The sequence below is a fragment of the Lithobates pipiens genome, unplaced genomic scaffold, assembly GCF_037356315.1.
Source record: "Lithobates pipiens isolate NorthernLeopardFrog02 unplaced genomic scaffold, aLitPip1_a1.2 Scaffold_13, whole genome shotgun sequence".
Taxonomy (NCBI): Eukaryota; Metazoa; Chordata; class Amphibia; order Anura; family Ranidae; genus Lithobates; species Lithobates pipiens.
This window is the reverse complement of record NW_027507718.1, coordinates 118253378-118271986: the sequence shown is the minus strand read 5'-3', so window position 1 is coordinate 118271986 and position 18609 is coordinate 118253378. Positions and strand designations below refer to the sequence as shown.

Sequence of the window (18609 nt, the reverse complement as noted above, 5' to 3'; positions counted from 1 at the left end):
GCTGGTGCCTAATCAAATATAAAAACACATTTTCTAGACTTGTTAAAACTTTAGTCCCTTATTAAAAAAAACTTACATTAAAGTGTATGTTCCTTTCAATACAGGGCCTCAGGAGGCTTCCACATGACAAACACTATTTCCTGACGCCTTCATGGCAGCACACACTGGGTTGTGACTCCGCCCCCACAACCTGACAGGATTGGTTAACTATAAATTTGAAGGGGAGACCTCCCGCTGCATTCTCTTTTTTATCCTCACCTGACAGGTTGGAGCGTTCGAGTTTCAAAGATACCTACAGATGAATAAGCCTCTTACCGCCTCACCCCAGCAGGTTCAAGCCTCTCCTGTTTGGAAGTCCCTCCTGTACAGTCTCTAAATGAGCTCTATGGAGGGAATCCCCGTTCTGATGGTCTCAGGGGACTTCTCATGGATTTTTTACAGGCTTTAAATAAGCCTTTATTATGCAGTGGGCTCCCCTTTTTTCATGTATCCTGCTCGTTTGTCTGCTTATGCATTTATTTCCTTTCTTACTTTTGTGCAGGAGTGGCTGGGTCTTGCTGTCCTCCAGGACAGCTGTCATGGCCGCCGCTAGTATCCTCGCCGCTCTGCGCAGGTCTGTCGGCATCTGGTTGTTTTTTTCTCCCACGAAGAGAGGGTTTTTCCCTCTTCCAAGATGGCGCCGGCGTCCTCGAGCCGTTCTGCGCATGCGCGGAGCGTCATTCGGCGCCGTTTTGGCGCCGTTTTTAAAATCACAGCTGTATGCTTCTGCATACTGCTGTTTTCAAGATACTGCCCTGTATTTCGATTATCAACTGGATAAGGTAAGAATATTCCTTATTTTTTTTACTGTAGCTGCATAGTTCTTTGTGTATGTATACTGCCTCCTATTTTGCAGATGCTAAATTTTTTAAAGGGACAGGTTTCCAAAAAAAAAAAAAAAAAAAATTCTTTAAAAAAAAAAAAAAAAAAAATGTGTGTGTTTTCTAATTATTTGTTTATTATCGGTATCGCAAGGAAAATTCTTTTCTTCTTCCCTTCAGCCTACTCTGTCTACCTTTTTTCATGGAGTCCACTGCCCACGCAGACCATCGACAGCTGGAAAGGTAAGAGGCTCTACAAAGTCGTAGGTGAGTATTGAAGGGGAAAAAGAGTGCCGACTGCTAAAGATGCTGCTTTTCTTGCAGCCCTACCAGATCAAGGGGAGCAAGTCCCAGGCATGGAAGAGGCTCAAATCGCACTTCCAGCAGGAGATCGCACAGAAGTCGCTCCAGGTCCTCATCTCGTCAGAGACATGGTCGCTCCCACCACGGTCGCCCTCGGCATAGCCGCTCGGACCACAGGTCTCCTTCCTCTCATCACAGCCATCGCACCAGACCCGCAGCTAACGCCTGCTGGATATGTGGCGCACCGGCCCTTCCGGAGAAGCTTGCCTGTCGCTCTTGCTTCAATGAAGCAACTAAAGAGAAGGAAGCAGACGCCAGAATTGCGACTGACCTCATAAGGGAATCAGTGCGTGAATCTATTTTGGCAACAGCACCTGCTATGGAGGTGGCAGGCCCTAGCACATCCACTGCGCACACATATCATTCTCAAGCTTCAGAATCATCCTCAGATAATGACGGCCAGGAAATGTCTGCAGGATTTGATTTTTCTTTGGTGGAACCATTTGCAAAATCGGTCAAGGAGGCTATCGGCTGGGAGGATATTATTCCTGTACCTCAGAAGACCCGCAAGTACTTTCCCAATTTAAAAAGACGACCAGAGTCCTTCCCATTTATTGAGGAACTCGGAGATCTTATTAAAGATGAGTGGGAATCAGACAAGCGTCCGAGCATAGCAAACAGGTTAGCGAAGATGTATCCGCTGGACGAATCAAAGGTTAAACCTCTGATTAATGCTCCCATAGTGGATTCCTCCCTGATGCGCCTGGCCCGTCATGTCACTTTGCCCATTGAAGATGCGGTCTCTTTTAAAGACGTATTGGACCGTAAAATGGACTTGGAGTTAAAGAAAGCGTATTCCATGGCAGGGGGCTCCTGCAGACCGGCTATTACTACGGCGGCAGTGGCAAAAGCTATTTCTGGATGGGCTACTAAATTGGAGAAGGATCTGCTAGAAGGTGCAGAAATGGAGAAATTAGTCTCTTCCTTGCAAGAGATTAGGCTGGCAGGCGACTTTGTAGCAGAGGCCTCAGTGGACATTATAAGATCTTCGGCCAGAACAATGTTGGCATCGGTAACAGCTAGAAGGGCCCTATGGCTGAAACCATGGATGGCCGATACAGCCTCTAAAATAAATTGGTGCAAGATCCCTTTCGATGGTGCTAATCTCTTTGGGGCCAAACTGGATTCGGCTATTTCCAAAGTCACAGGAGGGAAGTCTGGTCTGATCCCCTCCGACAGAAGACCCAAAGTTCACAAAGGGCCTTCTTTCAGGCGAAATCTTCCGGACAAGTATAGAGAGTCCAGATCCTATCGTCCCGGCAGAGAATTCAGGAGGGATTGGAAGAATACCAAGCCTTCTTTTCTGAGAATGCAAAAGACCAAGGCTACACCCGCAGGGGAGCATCCTAAATCCTTTTGAAAGGTTGCCCGCTCACCCAGCCCAGGTGGGCGCCAGGCTAAGAGGGTTTATTCGGATCTGGGCAAGTCATATACAGGACAATTGGGCACTGTCCACAATCAGGTATGGGCACAAGTGGGAATTCATCAACGGGTTTCCAGGCAACCACTTTCAGCCTACCAGAATGCCTTCCACACTATTCAGGAAAAGCCTCCTGATAGAATATGTAGCGGATCTAAAACAGAAGGGGGCTATTGTGGAGGTTCCATCAACTCAAAGAGGGAGAGGTTTCTACTCCCCGTTATTTTTGGTAAGGAAGAGAACAGGAGATTTTCGTCCAGTACTGGATCTCAAGAAGCTCAACAAGAACATCAAAATAGAAGCTTTCAAAATGGAGAGTCTCCAGTCCATACTCCTGGCAATAAATCTGGGCGATTGGATGCTGTCCGTAGATTTGTCGGACGCCTATCTTCACATCCCAATACATTCGGCCTTTCAGAAATTTCTTCGGTTCTCCATCAATCATTCCCATTTCCAGTTTCGATGCCTTCCATTCGGCATTTCGTCGGCTCCCAGGACCTTTACCAAAACTCTTCTACCGTTAGTGGCGTTCCTGAGGGGGAAAGGTCTTCGAATTCACCATTATTTAGACGACATCCTGCTGTTAGCAAAAAGTCAAGAGTTATTACTTCACCATCGGGAAATTCTTCTTTCAACTCTCCACAACTTCGGGTGGATCGTCAATTTCGGAAAAAGCAGTTTACAACCTACACAGAAGATGGTGTTTCTAGGGGCACAACTGGACACCAAACAGAACAGAGTTCAGTTACCACAGGCAAAGATTCAGCTCCTAATTCAAAAGATGCGGAGACTGCTGTCAGCAAGTCATCTTTCAGCCAGGGCCTGTCTAAGCGTGCTGGGATCCATGTCGGCCACCATACCCATGGTGCAATGGTCCCAATGGCACATGAGGACCCTACAAATCTCCTTTCTCAGGCAGTGGAATGGAGTGTCCATGCATCAGACTATTGTCATTTCCAAGCCGGTGAAACAGTCAGTATGGTGGTGGACACACCAGTACAATTTAGAGAAATTCAAGCCAATAGTCCCTCCAGACCCAGAAGTGGTGACTTCGGACGCCTGTCAGAGCGGCTGGGGAGGACACTACCAGGATCTAGCAGTCCAGGGCCAGTGGCAGTTCCAAGCCCTAGGGGTAGTTTCCAATATTCTGGAACTCAGAGCAGCCTTCCATGCCCTAACGGCATTCACATCTCTGCTCTCGGGGAAGAGCGTGCTTATCAGGATGGACAACAAGGTGGCAGTATCTTATGTGCAGAGACAGGGAGGTACAAGGAGTGTCACCTTGATGGAAGAAGTTCGTCCCATTTTGGATTGGGCCCAAGTTCACCTAGCAGACTTGAGAGCAGTATATGTTCCAGCAACACAAAATGTATTGGCCGACTATCTGAGTCGGAAGCCGTTGTCCAACAACGAATGGTCTTTGAGTCCTCAAATTTTTTCTTTCCTGACGGGAACCTGGGGGACACCGGAGATAGATCTAGCAGCTACTCCCTTGAACACCAAATGTCGCAGGTTCCTGTCGAGGAATCCGTTTCCGTCAGCCGAGGGAATAGACTGCCTGACACATCAATGGAGTTTCAAGTTGGGGTATATATTCCCGCCTACTCCTCTAATTGCGAGGTTCCTGTCCAGACTTCGGAGGTCTTCAGTAACAGTAATCGCAATAATTCCGTTCTGGCCGAGGAGGCCGTGGTTTACGACTCTTCTACAACTCAGTGTCCAGCCACCAATTGCTCTGCCACTAGAACCAAACCTCCTCTCACAGGGGCAGTTTCTTCATCCTGCTCCCGAGAGGTTACATTTGATGGCCTGGAAGTTGAAAGGTCTAGGTTGAAGGCGCAAGGCTGCTCCCAGGAGGTCATTTCTACTTTAATGCAGGCTAGGAAAGTTTCCACGAATTCCGTCTATACTAGAATTTGGGAAAAGTTCTGCCTTATGGCCCAAGAAAAAGGTTGGGACCCTCTTGCTCCAGGACCACCTCAGATCCTGGAGTTTCTTCAGTCAGGAATTAACAAAGGCCTCAGTTCAAGCACCCTCAAGGTGCAGGTTTCGGCTCTCTCGGCTAAAACAGGCACCAAATGGGCTTTTCATCCTCTGGTCATCCAATTTCTGAAGGCTAGTCTGAAGATAAAGCCTCCTAGGAAGCCTATGTTTCCGGCATGGGATCTATCGGTAGTTCTCCACGCTTTTTCTAGTCCACCATTTATTCCTGCGGAATCTATCTCACTATGGGACCTGACCTTGAAGCTTGCCTTTCTGATTGCCATAACATCGGCCAAGAGAGTGTCGGAAATTCAAGCCTTGGTTATTTCGGAGCCTTATCTGGTTTTCTTTCCAGACAGGGTAGTTCTTAGACCCTCAGATCGTTTTATACCCAAAGTGGCTTCTTCCTTTCACTATAACCAAGATATTGTCCTTCCATCCTTCACTGATGATCAGGGATATCCTCATCCGCTGGACATTAAATCCACCATCACCAACTACCTGTCAGCTACAACCTCTGTTAGGAAAACGGACTCTCTCTTTGTTATTCCTCATGGAACTAGACGCGGAATGCCAGCTTCCTCACGCACTATTGCGACCTGGTTGGTGAGGGCCATTAAAAAGGCATATTCTACGCAACATTTGACGATTCCAGAGGGCGTCAGGGCTCATTCTACTAGGGCAGTGGCTACTTCCTGGGCGGCATATTGCAGAGTTTCTCCGGAGACGATTTGTAGGGCAGCTACATGGTCTTCTGAACATACCTTCATTTCTCACTATAGAGTGAACTCTGCCCTTTTGTCCTTGGCAGAGTTTGGTAGATCTGTTATTAGAGCCAACTCTTCGGCATTATAGGAATTAAATATATTTTGCATTTACCCACCCGTCTGGCGAGTTATTTCCCAGTGTGTGCTGCCATGAAGGCGTCAGGAAAACGGAAAATTCTATACTCACCTTTCCGTAATTTTCCTTTCCTGACGCATCTTCATGGCACCACACAAATCCCTCCCGTTTATTTAATTTATGTTGATATTTACAGAGAATGCAGCGGGAGGTCTCCCCTTCAAATTTATAGTTAACCAATCCTGTCAGGTTGTGGGGGCGGAGTCACAACCCAGTGTGTGGTGCCATGAAGATGCGTCAGGAAAGGAAAATTACGGAAAGGTGAGTATAGAATTTTCCGTTTTTTAAACCGATTTAAAATATTGAGTATATTGCTCTCTTTCACTTAATACCATTATTAACCACACACCTCACCTTGTCCCCAACTTCAAGATTTCGCCTCGATCGCCCGGCCCCTGCTCTCTCTGCTTCTTGTTAGTCACGTGTAGAGAGAGAGAGAGAGGATTGGGCATATCACTCCGCAACATAACCTTTCTATGCTAATGCTGTGCAGTGTGCGGAGCGGGTGCAGAAGCTGTATTCCTCCGGGCCCGAAATAGAAGAAAGAGTCCCCCCCACTACAGGCAGCCGCATACACAGAGCGTAGAGCACATATAAAAACAAAAAAACTGTACCAAACGGTGGGGGTGGGAGAGGGGTATGGCTGGATGTTATCTGCTGATAGTGCGTGTTATTTATGGCAATCCATGATCGTGGAGGAGGAACTTTTTTTTTTTTTTTTTATACATAGAATTTTTTGCAGTTCAGGTTGCTCGGGCCCCCCTGCTGGTCAGGCCCGGTACAGCAGGGCCAGATGTACTGGCCTATCAGCGGCCCTGGTCACACCCTCCAATTGTCCTGATCACCATGTCACCAGAAATGAAAGCGAAGGTAAATTCAACGTTTTCAGCAGCAACCAGGAAGGGAATAGAGGGGAAATCTTCCAAATAAGGACACTGGTCCCTGTGACAACTGTCTAAGTCTAGGTTTACATCTATGCGGATGCGGTTTTCAGGTGTTTTGCGGTGCATTTTTAAGCCCGCGTTTGTGATTCTTTTTCTCTTTAAACACACTGTATATAGCTGGTTGCTAAGGAGTGCCCCTGATGTTAACCCCTTCCCAGTCAGTGTCTATAGTACCGTGACAGTGCATATGGGGTCACTGGACCCCAAAAAGTGTCAAAAGTGTCAGTTCATGTCCAATTTGTCCACCGCAATATCGCAGTCCCACTATGTTGCTGATCACTGACATTAGTAGTAAAAAAAAAAAATGATCCTACACTTTTTAGACGCTATAACTTTTGCGCAAACCAATCACTATACGCTTATTGGTATTTTTTTTTTACCAAAAATATATAACGGAATACATATTGGCCTAAACTGATGAATACCGTTTTTTATTGGGTAAAATTGTGGCTCTTTTTTTTCTTATAGCACAAAAAAATAAAAAATAAATCACAGAGGTGATCAAATACCACCAAAAGAAAGCTCTATTTGTGGGAAAAAAAGGACATCCATTTTTTTTTGGGTACAGTGTCGCATGATCGCACAATTGTCAGTTAAAGCAACACAGTGCCGTATCACAAAAAATGGCATGGTCCTGAAGGGGAGTAAATATTCCGGAGATCAAGTGGTTAAAGTAGGCAAAACTTGGCAAAACTTTTCATTTTGGATAGAGTAAGGGAGGGTTATAATCCCTCTAAGGTTTATTTTTGTCATTTTTGCCCCATTTGGGAGATTTAGCTTCACTTCCTGTCCCATAGCTAAAACAGGAAGTGAGAGAAAATCCCTGCAAATTAAGGAAATTCCTTGGAGACCTCTCATTGGAACATTTCCCTTCTAATACTTTTCTAGGGACAACCCAAAATTTGGGATTTTCTTTTTTTTGTTTCACTTTTTTTTTTTGGTTCACAAACCCAAAATTCGGGATTTTCTTTTACTTTCACCTTTAATGATAATGGTAAACAGGATAAATAGAGAGGGTGACTCTCCCTAAGAGGAGCACAGACAGCAATAAAAAAAACTGACCTGTTCTAATCCATCTCCACTATAGCCAAATAAAAAAAAAAAAAAGTTTTGCCTTTAGTTAGATTTCAGCGGATTCCCGGCCAGCTCCTTAGCAACCAGATATACACAGTGTGTTTACCCCTTCACACCTAAGGGTAACAGAAACCTGCGTTACATCAGAGGGGGCGGGGTCACCCACACGTCACTGGGGAACCCCTGGCTTCCCTCTCCTGCGTCAGAGGGGCGGGGTCAGGTGACGGGTGGCCCCGCCCTCCCAATATAAGAAATGTCAGCGCTCGGCTCTCTGCAGTGTCTCCGCAGTGGAGACAGAAGAAGGAGGTATGGACAGCGCTGGACTGAGAGATCCCCCGTCGCTGGATATGATCATCCATCGCTGGACCCCGGAGACCCGTCGCTGGATAGCAAGAGTGGATTAGCACCGCTGGAATTTTTTTTTTATTTTTTTTATTTTTAATAAAGGAATTTTTCAAAAGTGTGTTTGTCTTATTTAACCATTTTGACACTTTCTTTGTGAAATGGTAGGGGTACTTTTGTACCCCCTTACCATTTCAAACAGGGGGGGGGCGGGATCTGGGGGTCCCCTTGTTAAAGGGGGCTTCCAGATTCTGATAAGCCCCCCGCCCGCAGACCCTCACAACCAACGGCCAGGGTTGTGAGGATGAGGCCCTTGTCCTTATCAACATGGGGACAAGGTGCTTTGAGGGGTCACAGACCCCCAAAGCATCCTCCCAATGTTGAGGGTATGTGGCCTGGTACGGTTCAGGAGGGAGGGGGGGCCGCTCTCTCGTCCCCCCCTCTTTTCCTGCGGCCTGCCAGGTTGCGTGCTCGGATAAAGGGTCTGGTATGGATATTTAGGGGGACCCCCACGTCAATTTTTTTTTAAAATTTGATGCGGGGTTCCCCTTAATATCCATATCAGACCTGAAGGGTCTGGTATGGATATTTGGGGGGACCCCCACGTCAATTATTTTTTTAAATTTGACACGGGGTTCCCCTTAATATCCATGTCAGACCTGAAGGGCCTTTTGATTGAATTTAGGGGAACCCCCACGCTTTTTTTTTTTTTTTTTAATCAATGAATGAATGAATTGTCGGCTAATACAGAGAACACTCATTGAGTGTTCTCTGTATTACGGAGACCCGACAATTTAGCCGCAAGTGATTTTAAAAGACTTTTTTTCCTGCACAAATGACACTTTGTGCAGCGACAGTTCTAAGCACCAGAAACATGCGCCCCTTCACAGGCATACTATAGATACCCCCCAGCTACGAAATTTAAAGGAATATTACACTTTTATTGTTTCACTTTAATCATTATTAAAATCACTGCTCCTGAAAAAACGGCCGTTTTTAAAACTTTTTTTTGCATTGATCCATGTCCCCTGGGGCAGGACCCAGGTCCCCAAACACTTTTTAGGACAGTAACTTTCATATTACCCTTTAAAATGAGCACTTTAGATTGTGAACGTTCGAGTCCCATAGACTTTAATAGGGTTCTAAAGTTCACACGAAGTTTAGGTCTGTTCGCAGGTTCTGGTGCGAACCGAACAGGGGGGTGTTCGGCTCATCCCTAGTTTTGGCTACACCTATGCTTTAAATGGCCCCTGGTTAAACTGACCCTAGTATATGTATGTATGCATTAGCGCTGCACGATTCTGGCCAAAATGAGAATCACAATTTTTTTGCTTAGAATAAAAAGATCACGATTCTCTCATGATGCTCAAGGCATAAAATCTTTCACATTATACAAAAAAAATAATAAAATAAATAAAATCGGGCTAACTTTACTGGTTAGTTTTTTGTTTTTTTATTCATTAAAGTGTAATTTTTTCCCAAAAAATTGCATTTGAACGACTGCTGCACAAATACAGTATGACATAAACTGTTGCAACAACCACCATTTTATTCTCTAGATCGCTACTAAAATATTATATATATATATATATATATATATATATATATATATATATATATATATATATATATATATATATATATTTATTATGTTTGGGGGTTCTAAGTAATTTTCTAGCAAAAACAAAACAAAAACAAATGTCAGAAAAAGGTTTAGTGTTTAAGTGGTTAAACTTCCCTTGTTTACACACCAGAGTATATTTGTCTGATCTAAGGATAAATTGTTACAATGTTTATACTTAAAGAGGGATTCCACCAAAAAAAAATATATTAAAAGCCAGCAGCTATAAATACTACAGCTGCTGACTTTTAATAAATGGACACTCACCTGTCCCGGGTTCCAGCGATGCCGGCAGCCGAGGCCGATCGATCGCTCGGCCCTCGGCTGCTGCCACCGCCATTCTAGGTGAGGGAATCAGGAAGTGAAGCGAATCGGCTTCACTTCCCGGTTCCCTACTGCGCATGCACGAGTTGCGTCGCGCAATAGGAAATCTCCACGCTGTCACTGAGACCCGTGTGTGTCCCAGCAGACAGCGCGGCAGGGCAGGAAATGGCGTAGACTCCCACGGGAGTCTATGCCCGGAAGTGGGTGTAAATACCTGTCTTTGACAGGTATCTCCACCCCCCCCTCCCCCCTGAAAGGTGTCAATTGTGACACCGGAGGGGGGGAGGGATCCGATCAGCGGAGGTTCCACTTTAGGGTGGAATCCCGCTTTAAATTCCACTGCTAAAGAATGATGTGAATTTTTTTTTCCCCCTTTCTTTTGAAGGCTGTCGCCTTTAGCAGAGCAGAGAGAATTTTCTACATAGAAAGAATCAGAAAATACTTTTTTCAAGATCGCGACAGGGGAAAAAATTGCAATAACGAATCTTAATTATTAAATGTGCAGCTCTAGTATACATGTAGGATAGGGACCTTAGATTGTCATTTCATTGAGGACAATGTAATGTGCTGTGTACGGCCTTATATACACAGGCAGAAAAGAAATGCAATATTTAGAGGCAATTTTTCCTTTTCATGCCTCTGAACGCAGCTCTATTTCAGCCAATGTGTCCAGGCACATTATGGTGCTTAGATTTGTACTTTAGAGCAGGTACATAAAAATGTACACAAATCTGCATTCAGAGAGGAGTTTATTCACACACGCATCCAGGTATTTATTTTATTATAAAATGTGTATACTTACTAGTGCTCCTGACAGTAATCCCCTACAATGCTATACATAGTAATGGAGAAGATCTCACTAGTACTCCTCACAGTAGTCCAAATAGTACTATATAAATCAATGCAGTAGATCTTACTTGTACTCCTCACAGTAGTCCATACAGTACTATATAAATCAATAGAGCAGATGTTACAAGTACCCCTGCCAGTAGCCCATACAGTACTATCAGTACATCAAAATAGCAGATCTTACTAGTAGTTCTGGCAGTACCCCATAGAGTACTATATAAACAAATAGAGCCAAATTACTAGTGCTCCTGATAGTAGCCCATTCAGTACTATATACATCAATGAAGCAGCTCTTAGTAGTGCTCCTTGTAGTATCCCATACAGTATATGTAAATCAATGGAGTAGATAGCAGTAGTGTGCACAGTACTAGGAGCCCTAGTTCTCCATAGAGTGTAGTAATCCAGGAGGTGAGAGGTGTAGGTGTATGCTCTTCGCACTGTACTCACTCAGAGGCCGCACTCATGGAGTTCACCACATAGGACACAGGGAAGGCAGTGAGGGAGAGGAGAAAGGGCCCAGCACCCTCGGGGAGACCCATGGCTCACACTGTCTTCCGGCATACAAGTGTACAGGAGCCGGTGTGAGGAGCTGTGTCTGGGGCGGGGTGGGGAGTCCAGCACTAAGCACGTTTTCCTATCTATTCAAAGTTCACTCTCTGTCTTCACTGCTGACTGGAATTGCAACATAGCTGTGTACTGATAATAGGACTGTTAACCATTGCATGACAAGAGCAAACACATAGCCCAGAAGTAAAAATCACTGGGGTGGAGGCAATATATCCAAACTGGACTTTATGTAGGCAAAAGCAACCAATCAGCTTGTACAGTTACACTTTGAAATTGAAAGATAAAAGCTGATTGGTCGGCCTGCACAGACACTCAAATTCTGTCTGCTGCTTAAACTCCCCTCTATGGGGAGCAGTAACCAAGGGAAATATGTCATGTAAATATCAGAAACAATGCCAGTACCCTAGCGATATATGTTGTTGTGTCAACTGTGCTAAAACACTATGCAACCATTTCTATCAGGGATGAGCCCAACACCTAGGGTTGTCACCTTTTCTTCAAGTCAAACCCGAACACTTTAGCGGTGCAGGGCAATTTTTTTTTATAGTATAAACTATACATATATTTTGCTATTAAATAACATTTATAATCTTATGAAGTTAATAACAAGTGTCCCCCTTTACATCTGAATCCACAGAGTTCCCCTTTTACATCTGAATCCACAGAGTTCCCCTTTTACATCTGAATCCACAGAGTTCCCCTTTTACATCTGAATCCACAGAGTTCCCCTTTTACATCTGAACTCGCAGAGTTCCCCTTTTACATCTGAACTCGCAGAGTTCCCCTTTTACATCTGAATCCACAGAGCTCCCCCTTTACATCTGAACTGCAGAGTTCCCTTTCACTGTAAGGGGGGGGACTCTGATGTAAGGGAGAACTCTGGGGCCTCTAACATAAGGGATGCTCTGGAAACCCTGATTTAAGGGGGAACACTGAGAACTCTGATGTACGAAGAGGACTCTGATGTAAGGGGAAACACTGTGGCCTCTGGTGTAAAGGGGAACTCTGATGTAAGGGGTGCTCTGAGAACCCTGATTTACCTTTGTGTATTTACTCAGAGGCAGAGGAGAGAAGGGGGTGAGACTTCAATCACAGACAGGGATGGATGGTGAGCTCACTCACACTTTGGCAGCACCTCTCATCCAGATGTATCTGAGGCTGCTCGACTTCAAATTTCCCGCCCCAACTTTCCTTTTCTGAGACACAGCACCGGGGATTGGAGTGTGAGCAGACAAAGAGGGGTAGGGGTAAGAGGTGCAGATCTCCTCTCCCATCTGTGTGTTTTTTTTGGGGGGGGGGGGGTTATAAGTGCTGGCTTTGGGCAGTATGAAAGAGTGTAACAGACACTCTCAGCTGAGACAACTGCAGCCAGCAACCCTGCTGGGAAGCCCTAATCCAGTCTAAATAATGTGTCCGGTTCTCAGACAGTCTGAAACCCGGACACATGATTCCAAACCTGAATTGTCCAGGTTAATCCTGGACAGGTGGCAACAGGGCTGTCTTTAATACTGATTGGACCCTGGGCAAAAATTTTCTTGGCCCCCCCCCCCATACAATTTTACTCTCCACCTGCTCTGAGACATACAGTACAATTAAACTTAAAATCAGTTTACTATATCAGACCAGGCAGCAATTGCGATTGGTTACCAGAGGTTATAGCATATCGTTACTGCTTACTGACTGGTTGCTAAAGGTTACAGCACACATTATGGCTCAATGATTAGTTGCTAGAGGTTACAGCAAATGATTTCTGCTTGTTAATTGGTTGCTAGAAATTACTGTACAGTAATACTGCTCACTGATCTACATATGAATGCTGCCTTTATTTACATATAAATACCTCCAGTCGCAACTATTTACATATGAATGATTTGCATGTAAACACAGGGTCTGCAAGCGAGTCATCTGTACACAACAATAGGGCAGAGCTGGGCAGCATTAGTACCAGCACTTCACACTGAGATATCGGGACACAGCACAGGACTAAAACTACAAAGGACAAGGGAATTTAAACCAGGATAGTTGGCAAGTATGAGGCAGCTACTTTGGGCCCCACAACAATGACAGGGCCCAGGGCAGTTGTCCCTTTTGACGGCCCTGGGTGGCAACCCTACAAACCCCCCCCCCCCCCCCCGCTTCAGTTCACAGCAGAACATGCGAACAGGCAAAATATTTGTTCAGACACCATTAAAGTCTATGGGGTACAAACATGAAAAATCAAAAGTGCTCATTTTAAAGTCTTATATGCAAGTGATTGCCATAAAAAGTGTTAGGGACCTAGGTCCTGCCCCAGGAGACATGTATCAATGCAAAAAAAAAGGTTTAAAAACTGCCGTTGCAGAAGTCTCTGCTCTAATTCCTCCCAAAGGTGTTCTATCGGGTTGCGGTCAGGACTCTGTACAGGCCAGTCAACTTCCACCACCCCACATTCGCTCATCCATGTCTTTATGGACCTTGCTTTGTTTGGTGGCAGTGGGATTATGGTGTAGAGATGTTTTTCAGGGGATGGGCTTGGCCCCTTAGTTCCAATGAAGGGAACTCTTAAGTCATCAGCATACCAAGACATTTTGGACAATTTTATGCTCCCAAGTTTGTGGGAACAGTTTGGGTATGGCACCTTCCTGCTCCAACATGACTGCACACCAGCTTGTTTGGCTGAACTTCTCCAGTAGATCACAGGACTGCAGTTTGTTCTGTACTCCTGTGACCCTCGCTGAGGTCACACAGCCAGTCCAGGCTGGGGAAAGATCACAACCATATGGATCACGAGCCGCTGAGAGCCTGAGCCAGCCAATCCCACCCCCTCCACAGCTCAGCGCTACCAGTGAGCATGGGGGCTAGAGCAAACAGAAGTGACTGACAGTCACCAGCTCTCTGCTGAGGGAGCACTGATAACTGAGCGATCAAACACTGCTGATCGCTCGGTTCTCAGTCTTAGCCCACATTCACATTGGGCCGATTTGGCATGCAATTTGACATGTCAAATTTCCAAACTTTTGGCGACTTCGGGGGCGATTTGAATAGACATCTGTGCATGAACCCACACAGATGTCTGTCAAATCGCCCCCAAAGTCAGACTGCATTGGTGGTTTGAAATTGTGCGAGTTCACCTGAACTGAATTAGTGTGAACCTGGGCTAAGAGCCAGCGGGATCCGATGCTACATCCACCTAGGTAAGCATCATTCTTTAAACAAAAAAAAATCCTATATTTCTCTTAAAATGTTCTGGTGACAACCCTAAATTTGGGATTATTTTCACTTTTACTTAGTGATAATAGTAAACAGGACAAAAAGAGAAGGTGAATTCCCCTAATAGGGACACAGACAGCAATCAAAACTGACAGGTATTCTAATCCCTCTCCACTCTATCCAAAATGAAATGCTTTAATTATAATTTTACCTGTTGCCACCCGTCCTGTATGCAGGGGCAGATGCCATCTGATGCAGCCACTTTTTACAACGTACCCCAATCACCCAGGATGCACAGCATCACTGATTGCTAAGACACTGGTGGCTCACGCGACACAGAATCGTTGATTGGTTGATTGATAGTAGACATGTCCACGCCGGAAAATTTCGTTTCGTTTTCTTTTCAGATCCATTCGTTAAGTGAAGAATTTGTTTTTGGATGCATTAGTTAATGGGCCGATTCATTTTCGTAATTCGTTTTGTATCTCAGGCATTCGTTCTGTTTCATTTGAAATAGAGCTGGTTGTTAAAGCGGTGTTGTACCCAAATTTTTCAACCAATCTTAGCCCATTCTGTTATTGTCATTGATGCTCAAATGCCCCTTTAAAAAATGTATTTCGCCATAATTACCTATATATTTTAATTCTTATTTGTACTTCCGGTCTCTCCTCCCATGGGAGTAGGCGTGTTTTTCACCTTTCCCCTGCTCCGAAAAGTCCCCTGTGAGCTTATTCTGATTCTTCCCAAGATTCTGTGTGGATCGTCGTCCTTCCAAAATCTCGTGAGATCTCTGGTTTGTATATGTTTGGTTGCCATCACAACGGGGCGGGAACTTCCGACGACGGCAACCCGGATTTTGACGGTGCTGCTCGCTGTTATCATTGAGCATGCGCGGGATCGAGTGGTGAATGCTGGGAGCACAGCATTCACTGGCTCCCGGAAATAAATGCTAGTGGGCTTTAACCACTTAACAACCGCCCATTGCCGATTAACGGCTTCAGGGCGGTTGTTTTAACTCTGAGTGGCCGTTAATTAACGGCCTCCCAGAATTCTGCTCTCGCGCGCCCCCTGGGGCGCGCACTCGAGAGCATCCGTGACCGCCGGGTCCACAGGACCCGGCGCATCACGAATCACGGTAAACGGCCGCTCAGCGCGGCCGTTTACCACGTGATCGCTCCGTCAAATGACGGAGTGATCACTTGTAAACAAACCGGCGTCATGTTATGACGCCGGTTCCTCCCTCCCCCTCTCTGTACCGATCGGTACAGCGGAGGGGGAAGAGATCGGTGTCAGCAGCGATGTGGGCTGCATCTGCAGTGCCCACATCGCTGCGCACCGAAATTTAACCCCTCAATTCCCTGCCAACACTCTGCAATACCCTGCCATTACTCTGCATTACTCTGCAATACCCCCATTACTCTGCAATACCCCCATTACTCTGCAATACCCCCATTACTCTGCATTACCCTGCAGCACTCTGCATTACCCTGCAACACTCTGCATTGCCCTGCAACACTCCGCATTGCCCTGCAACACTCCACAATGCCCTGCAACACTCCACAATGCCCTGCAACGCTCCGCAACACCTTGCAACACTCCGCAACACCTTGCAACACTCTGCAATACCCTGCAACACTCTGCAATACCCTGCAACACTCTGCAATACCCTGCAACACTCCGCAACACCTTGCAACACTCCGCAACACCTTGCAACACTCCGCAACACCCTGCAACACTCTGCAATGCTCTGCAATACCCTGCAACGCTTTGCAATACCCTGCAATACCCTGCAACACTCTGCAATACCCTGCAACACTCGCCAATACCCTGCAACACTCTGCAATACCCTGCAACACCCGCCAATACTCTGCAACACTCTGCAATGCTCTGCAACACCCGCCAATACCCTGCAATGCAATACTCTGAGATACCCAGCCATAGTCGGTGATACCCTGCAATACCCAGCCATAGACATCCCCCCCCCCTCCCGCCGCCCTCCGGTGCTTCTATCGAATCGCTAATACGATCAAAGACAATCTTTTTTTTTTTTTTCAGGCTTCCCAGCTTAGAGGTGAGATGTGGGGTCTTATTGACCCCACATCTCACTGTAAAGAGGACCTGTCATGCCATATTCCTATTACAAGGGATGTTTACATTCCTTGTAATAGGAATAAAAGTGATCAAAAAAATTATTTTTGGGGAAAAAAATGTCAAACTAAAATAAATAAAGTAAAATGAACAATAAAAAAAAATGTTTTTTTTTTAAAGCGCCCCTGTCCCCATGTGCTCGCATGCAGAAGCGAACGCATACGTAAGTCCCGCCCACATATGAAAACGGTGTTCAAACCACACATGTGAGGTATCGCTGCGAACGTTAGAGCGAGAGCAATAATTCTAGCCCTAGACCTCCTCTGTAACTCAAAACATATAACCAGTAAAAAAAAAAATTAAATTGTCGCCTATGGGGATTTTTAAGTAGCGACGTTTGGCGCCATTCCACGAGCGTGTGCAATTTTGAAGAGTGACATATTAGGTATCTATTTACTCAGCGTAACTTCATCTTTCACATTATGGAAAAATTGGGCTAACTTTACTGTTTTTTTTTTTTTTTTAAGCCCAAAACTGTTTTTTTTTCCAAAAAAAAGCATTCGAAAAATTACTGCGCAAATACCGTGCGAGATAAAAAGTTGCAACGACCACCATTGTATTCTCCAGGGTGTTTGCTAAAAAAACATATATAATGTTTTGGAGTTCTATGTAATTTTCTAGCAAATAAATGATGATTTTTACATGTAGGAGAGAAATGTCAGAATTGTCCTGGATGCTCCAGAACACCTGATGGCGCTCCCTGCATGTTGGGCCTCTGTATGTGGCCACACTGTGTAAAAGTCTCACACATGTGGTATCGCCGTACTCGGGAGTAATAGCAGAATGTGTTTTGGGGTGTAATTTGTGGTATGCATATGCTGTGTGTGAGAAATAACCTGATAATATGACAATTTTGTGAAAAAAAAAAAAAAGTAAAAAAAATCTTGATTTTGCAAAGAATTGTGGGAAAAAATGACAACTTCAAAAAACTCATCATGCCTCTTACTAAATACCTTGGAATGTCTTCTTTCCAAAAAGGGGTAATTTGGGGGGTATTTGTACTTTTTTGGCATGTTAGGGTCTCAAGAATTGAAATAGGCCGTCAGTACTTCAGGTGTGATCAATTTTCAGATATTGGCACCATAGCTTGTGGACTCTATAACTTTCACAAAGACCAAATAATATCCACCAATTTGTACTTATTTTTACCAAAGATATGTAGTGGTATAAATTTTGGCCAAAATTTATGAAGAAAAAATTACTAATCTGCTAAATTTTCTAACAGAAACAAAGAAAAATTCATTTTTTTACAGAATTTTCGGTATTTTTTCCTTTATAGCACAAAAAATAAAAAACCCAGCGGTGATTAAATACCACCAAAAGAAAGCTCTATTTGTGTGAAAAAAAGGACAAAAATTTCATATAGGTCCAGTGTTGCATGACTGAGTAATTGTCATTTAAAATGTGAGAGCACCGAAAGCTGAAAATTGGTCTGGTTATTAAGGGTATTTAAGTGCCCAGTGGTCAAGTGGTTAAATGCCCACAAGTAAAATGACAACGGCCAGAATACATTTTTCAAAGTTATTGTTGCTGACGAAATCGGCAAGTGGGGGAACTTAAAACCACAAAAAGTGAGTACAATCATTACATTACTAAAGCATATCAATGAACCTGAACCCAGCCATTAATGTCTAAACCACTGGAAACAAAAGTGAGTACACCCCTAAGTGAAAATGTCCAAATTGGGCCCAATTAGCCATTACCCCCCCCCCCATGTCATGTGATTTGTTAGTGTTACAAGGTCTCAGGTGTGAATGGGGAGCAGGTGTGTTAAATTTGGTGTTATCGCTCTCACTCTCTCATACTGGTCACTGGAAGTTCAACATGGCACTGCATGTCAAAGAACTCTCTGAGGATCTGAAAAAAAGAATTGTTGCTCTACATAAAGATGGTCTAGGCTATAAGAAGATTGCCAAGACCCTGAAACAGAGCTGCAGCACAGTGGCCAAGACCATACAGCGGTTTAAAAGGACAGGTTGCACTCAGACCAGGCCTTGTCATGGTCAACCAAAGAAGTTTAGT

General features: G+C 44.8%; 1 protein-coding gene across 1 annotated transcript in view; it reads right to left on the bottom strand.

Moving 5' to 3' along the window:
* Positions 1-11325, bottom strand: part of TM6SF2 (transmembrane 6 superfamily member 2) — a 79377-nt gene extending 68052 nt beyond the window's left edge. Inside the window, exon 1 of the mRNA XM_077475449.1 lies at positions 11131-11325. Within this exon, the coding sequence (XP_077331575.1) occupies positions 11131-11222 (92 nt within the window). The 5' untranslated portion in view covers positions 11223-11325. The remainder of the gene's footprint in view (positions 1-11130) is intronic.
* Between the last annotated feature and the right edge of the window lie 7284 nt (positions 11326-18609).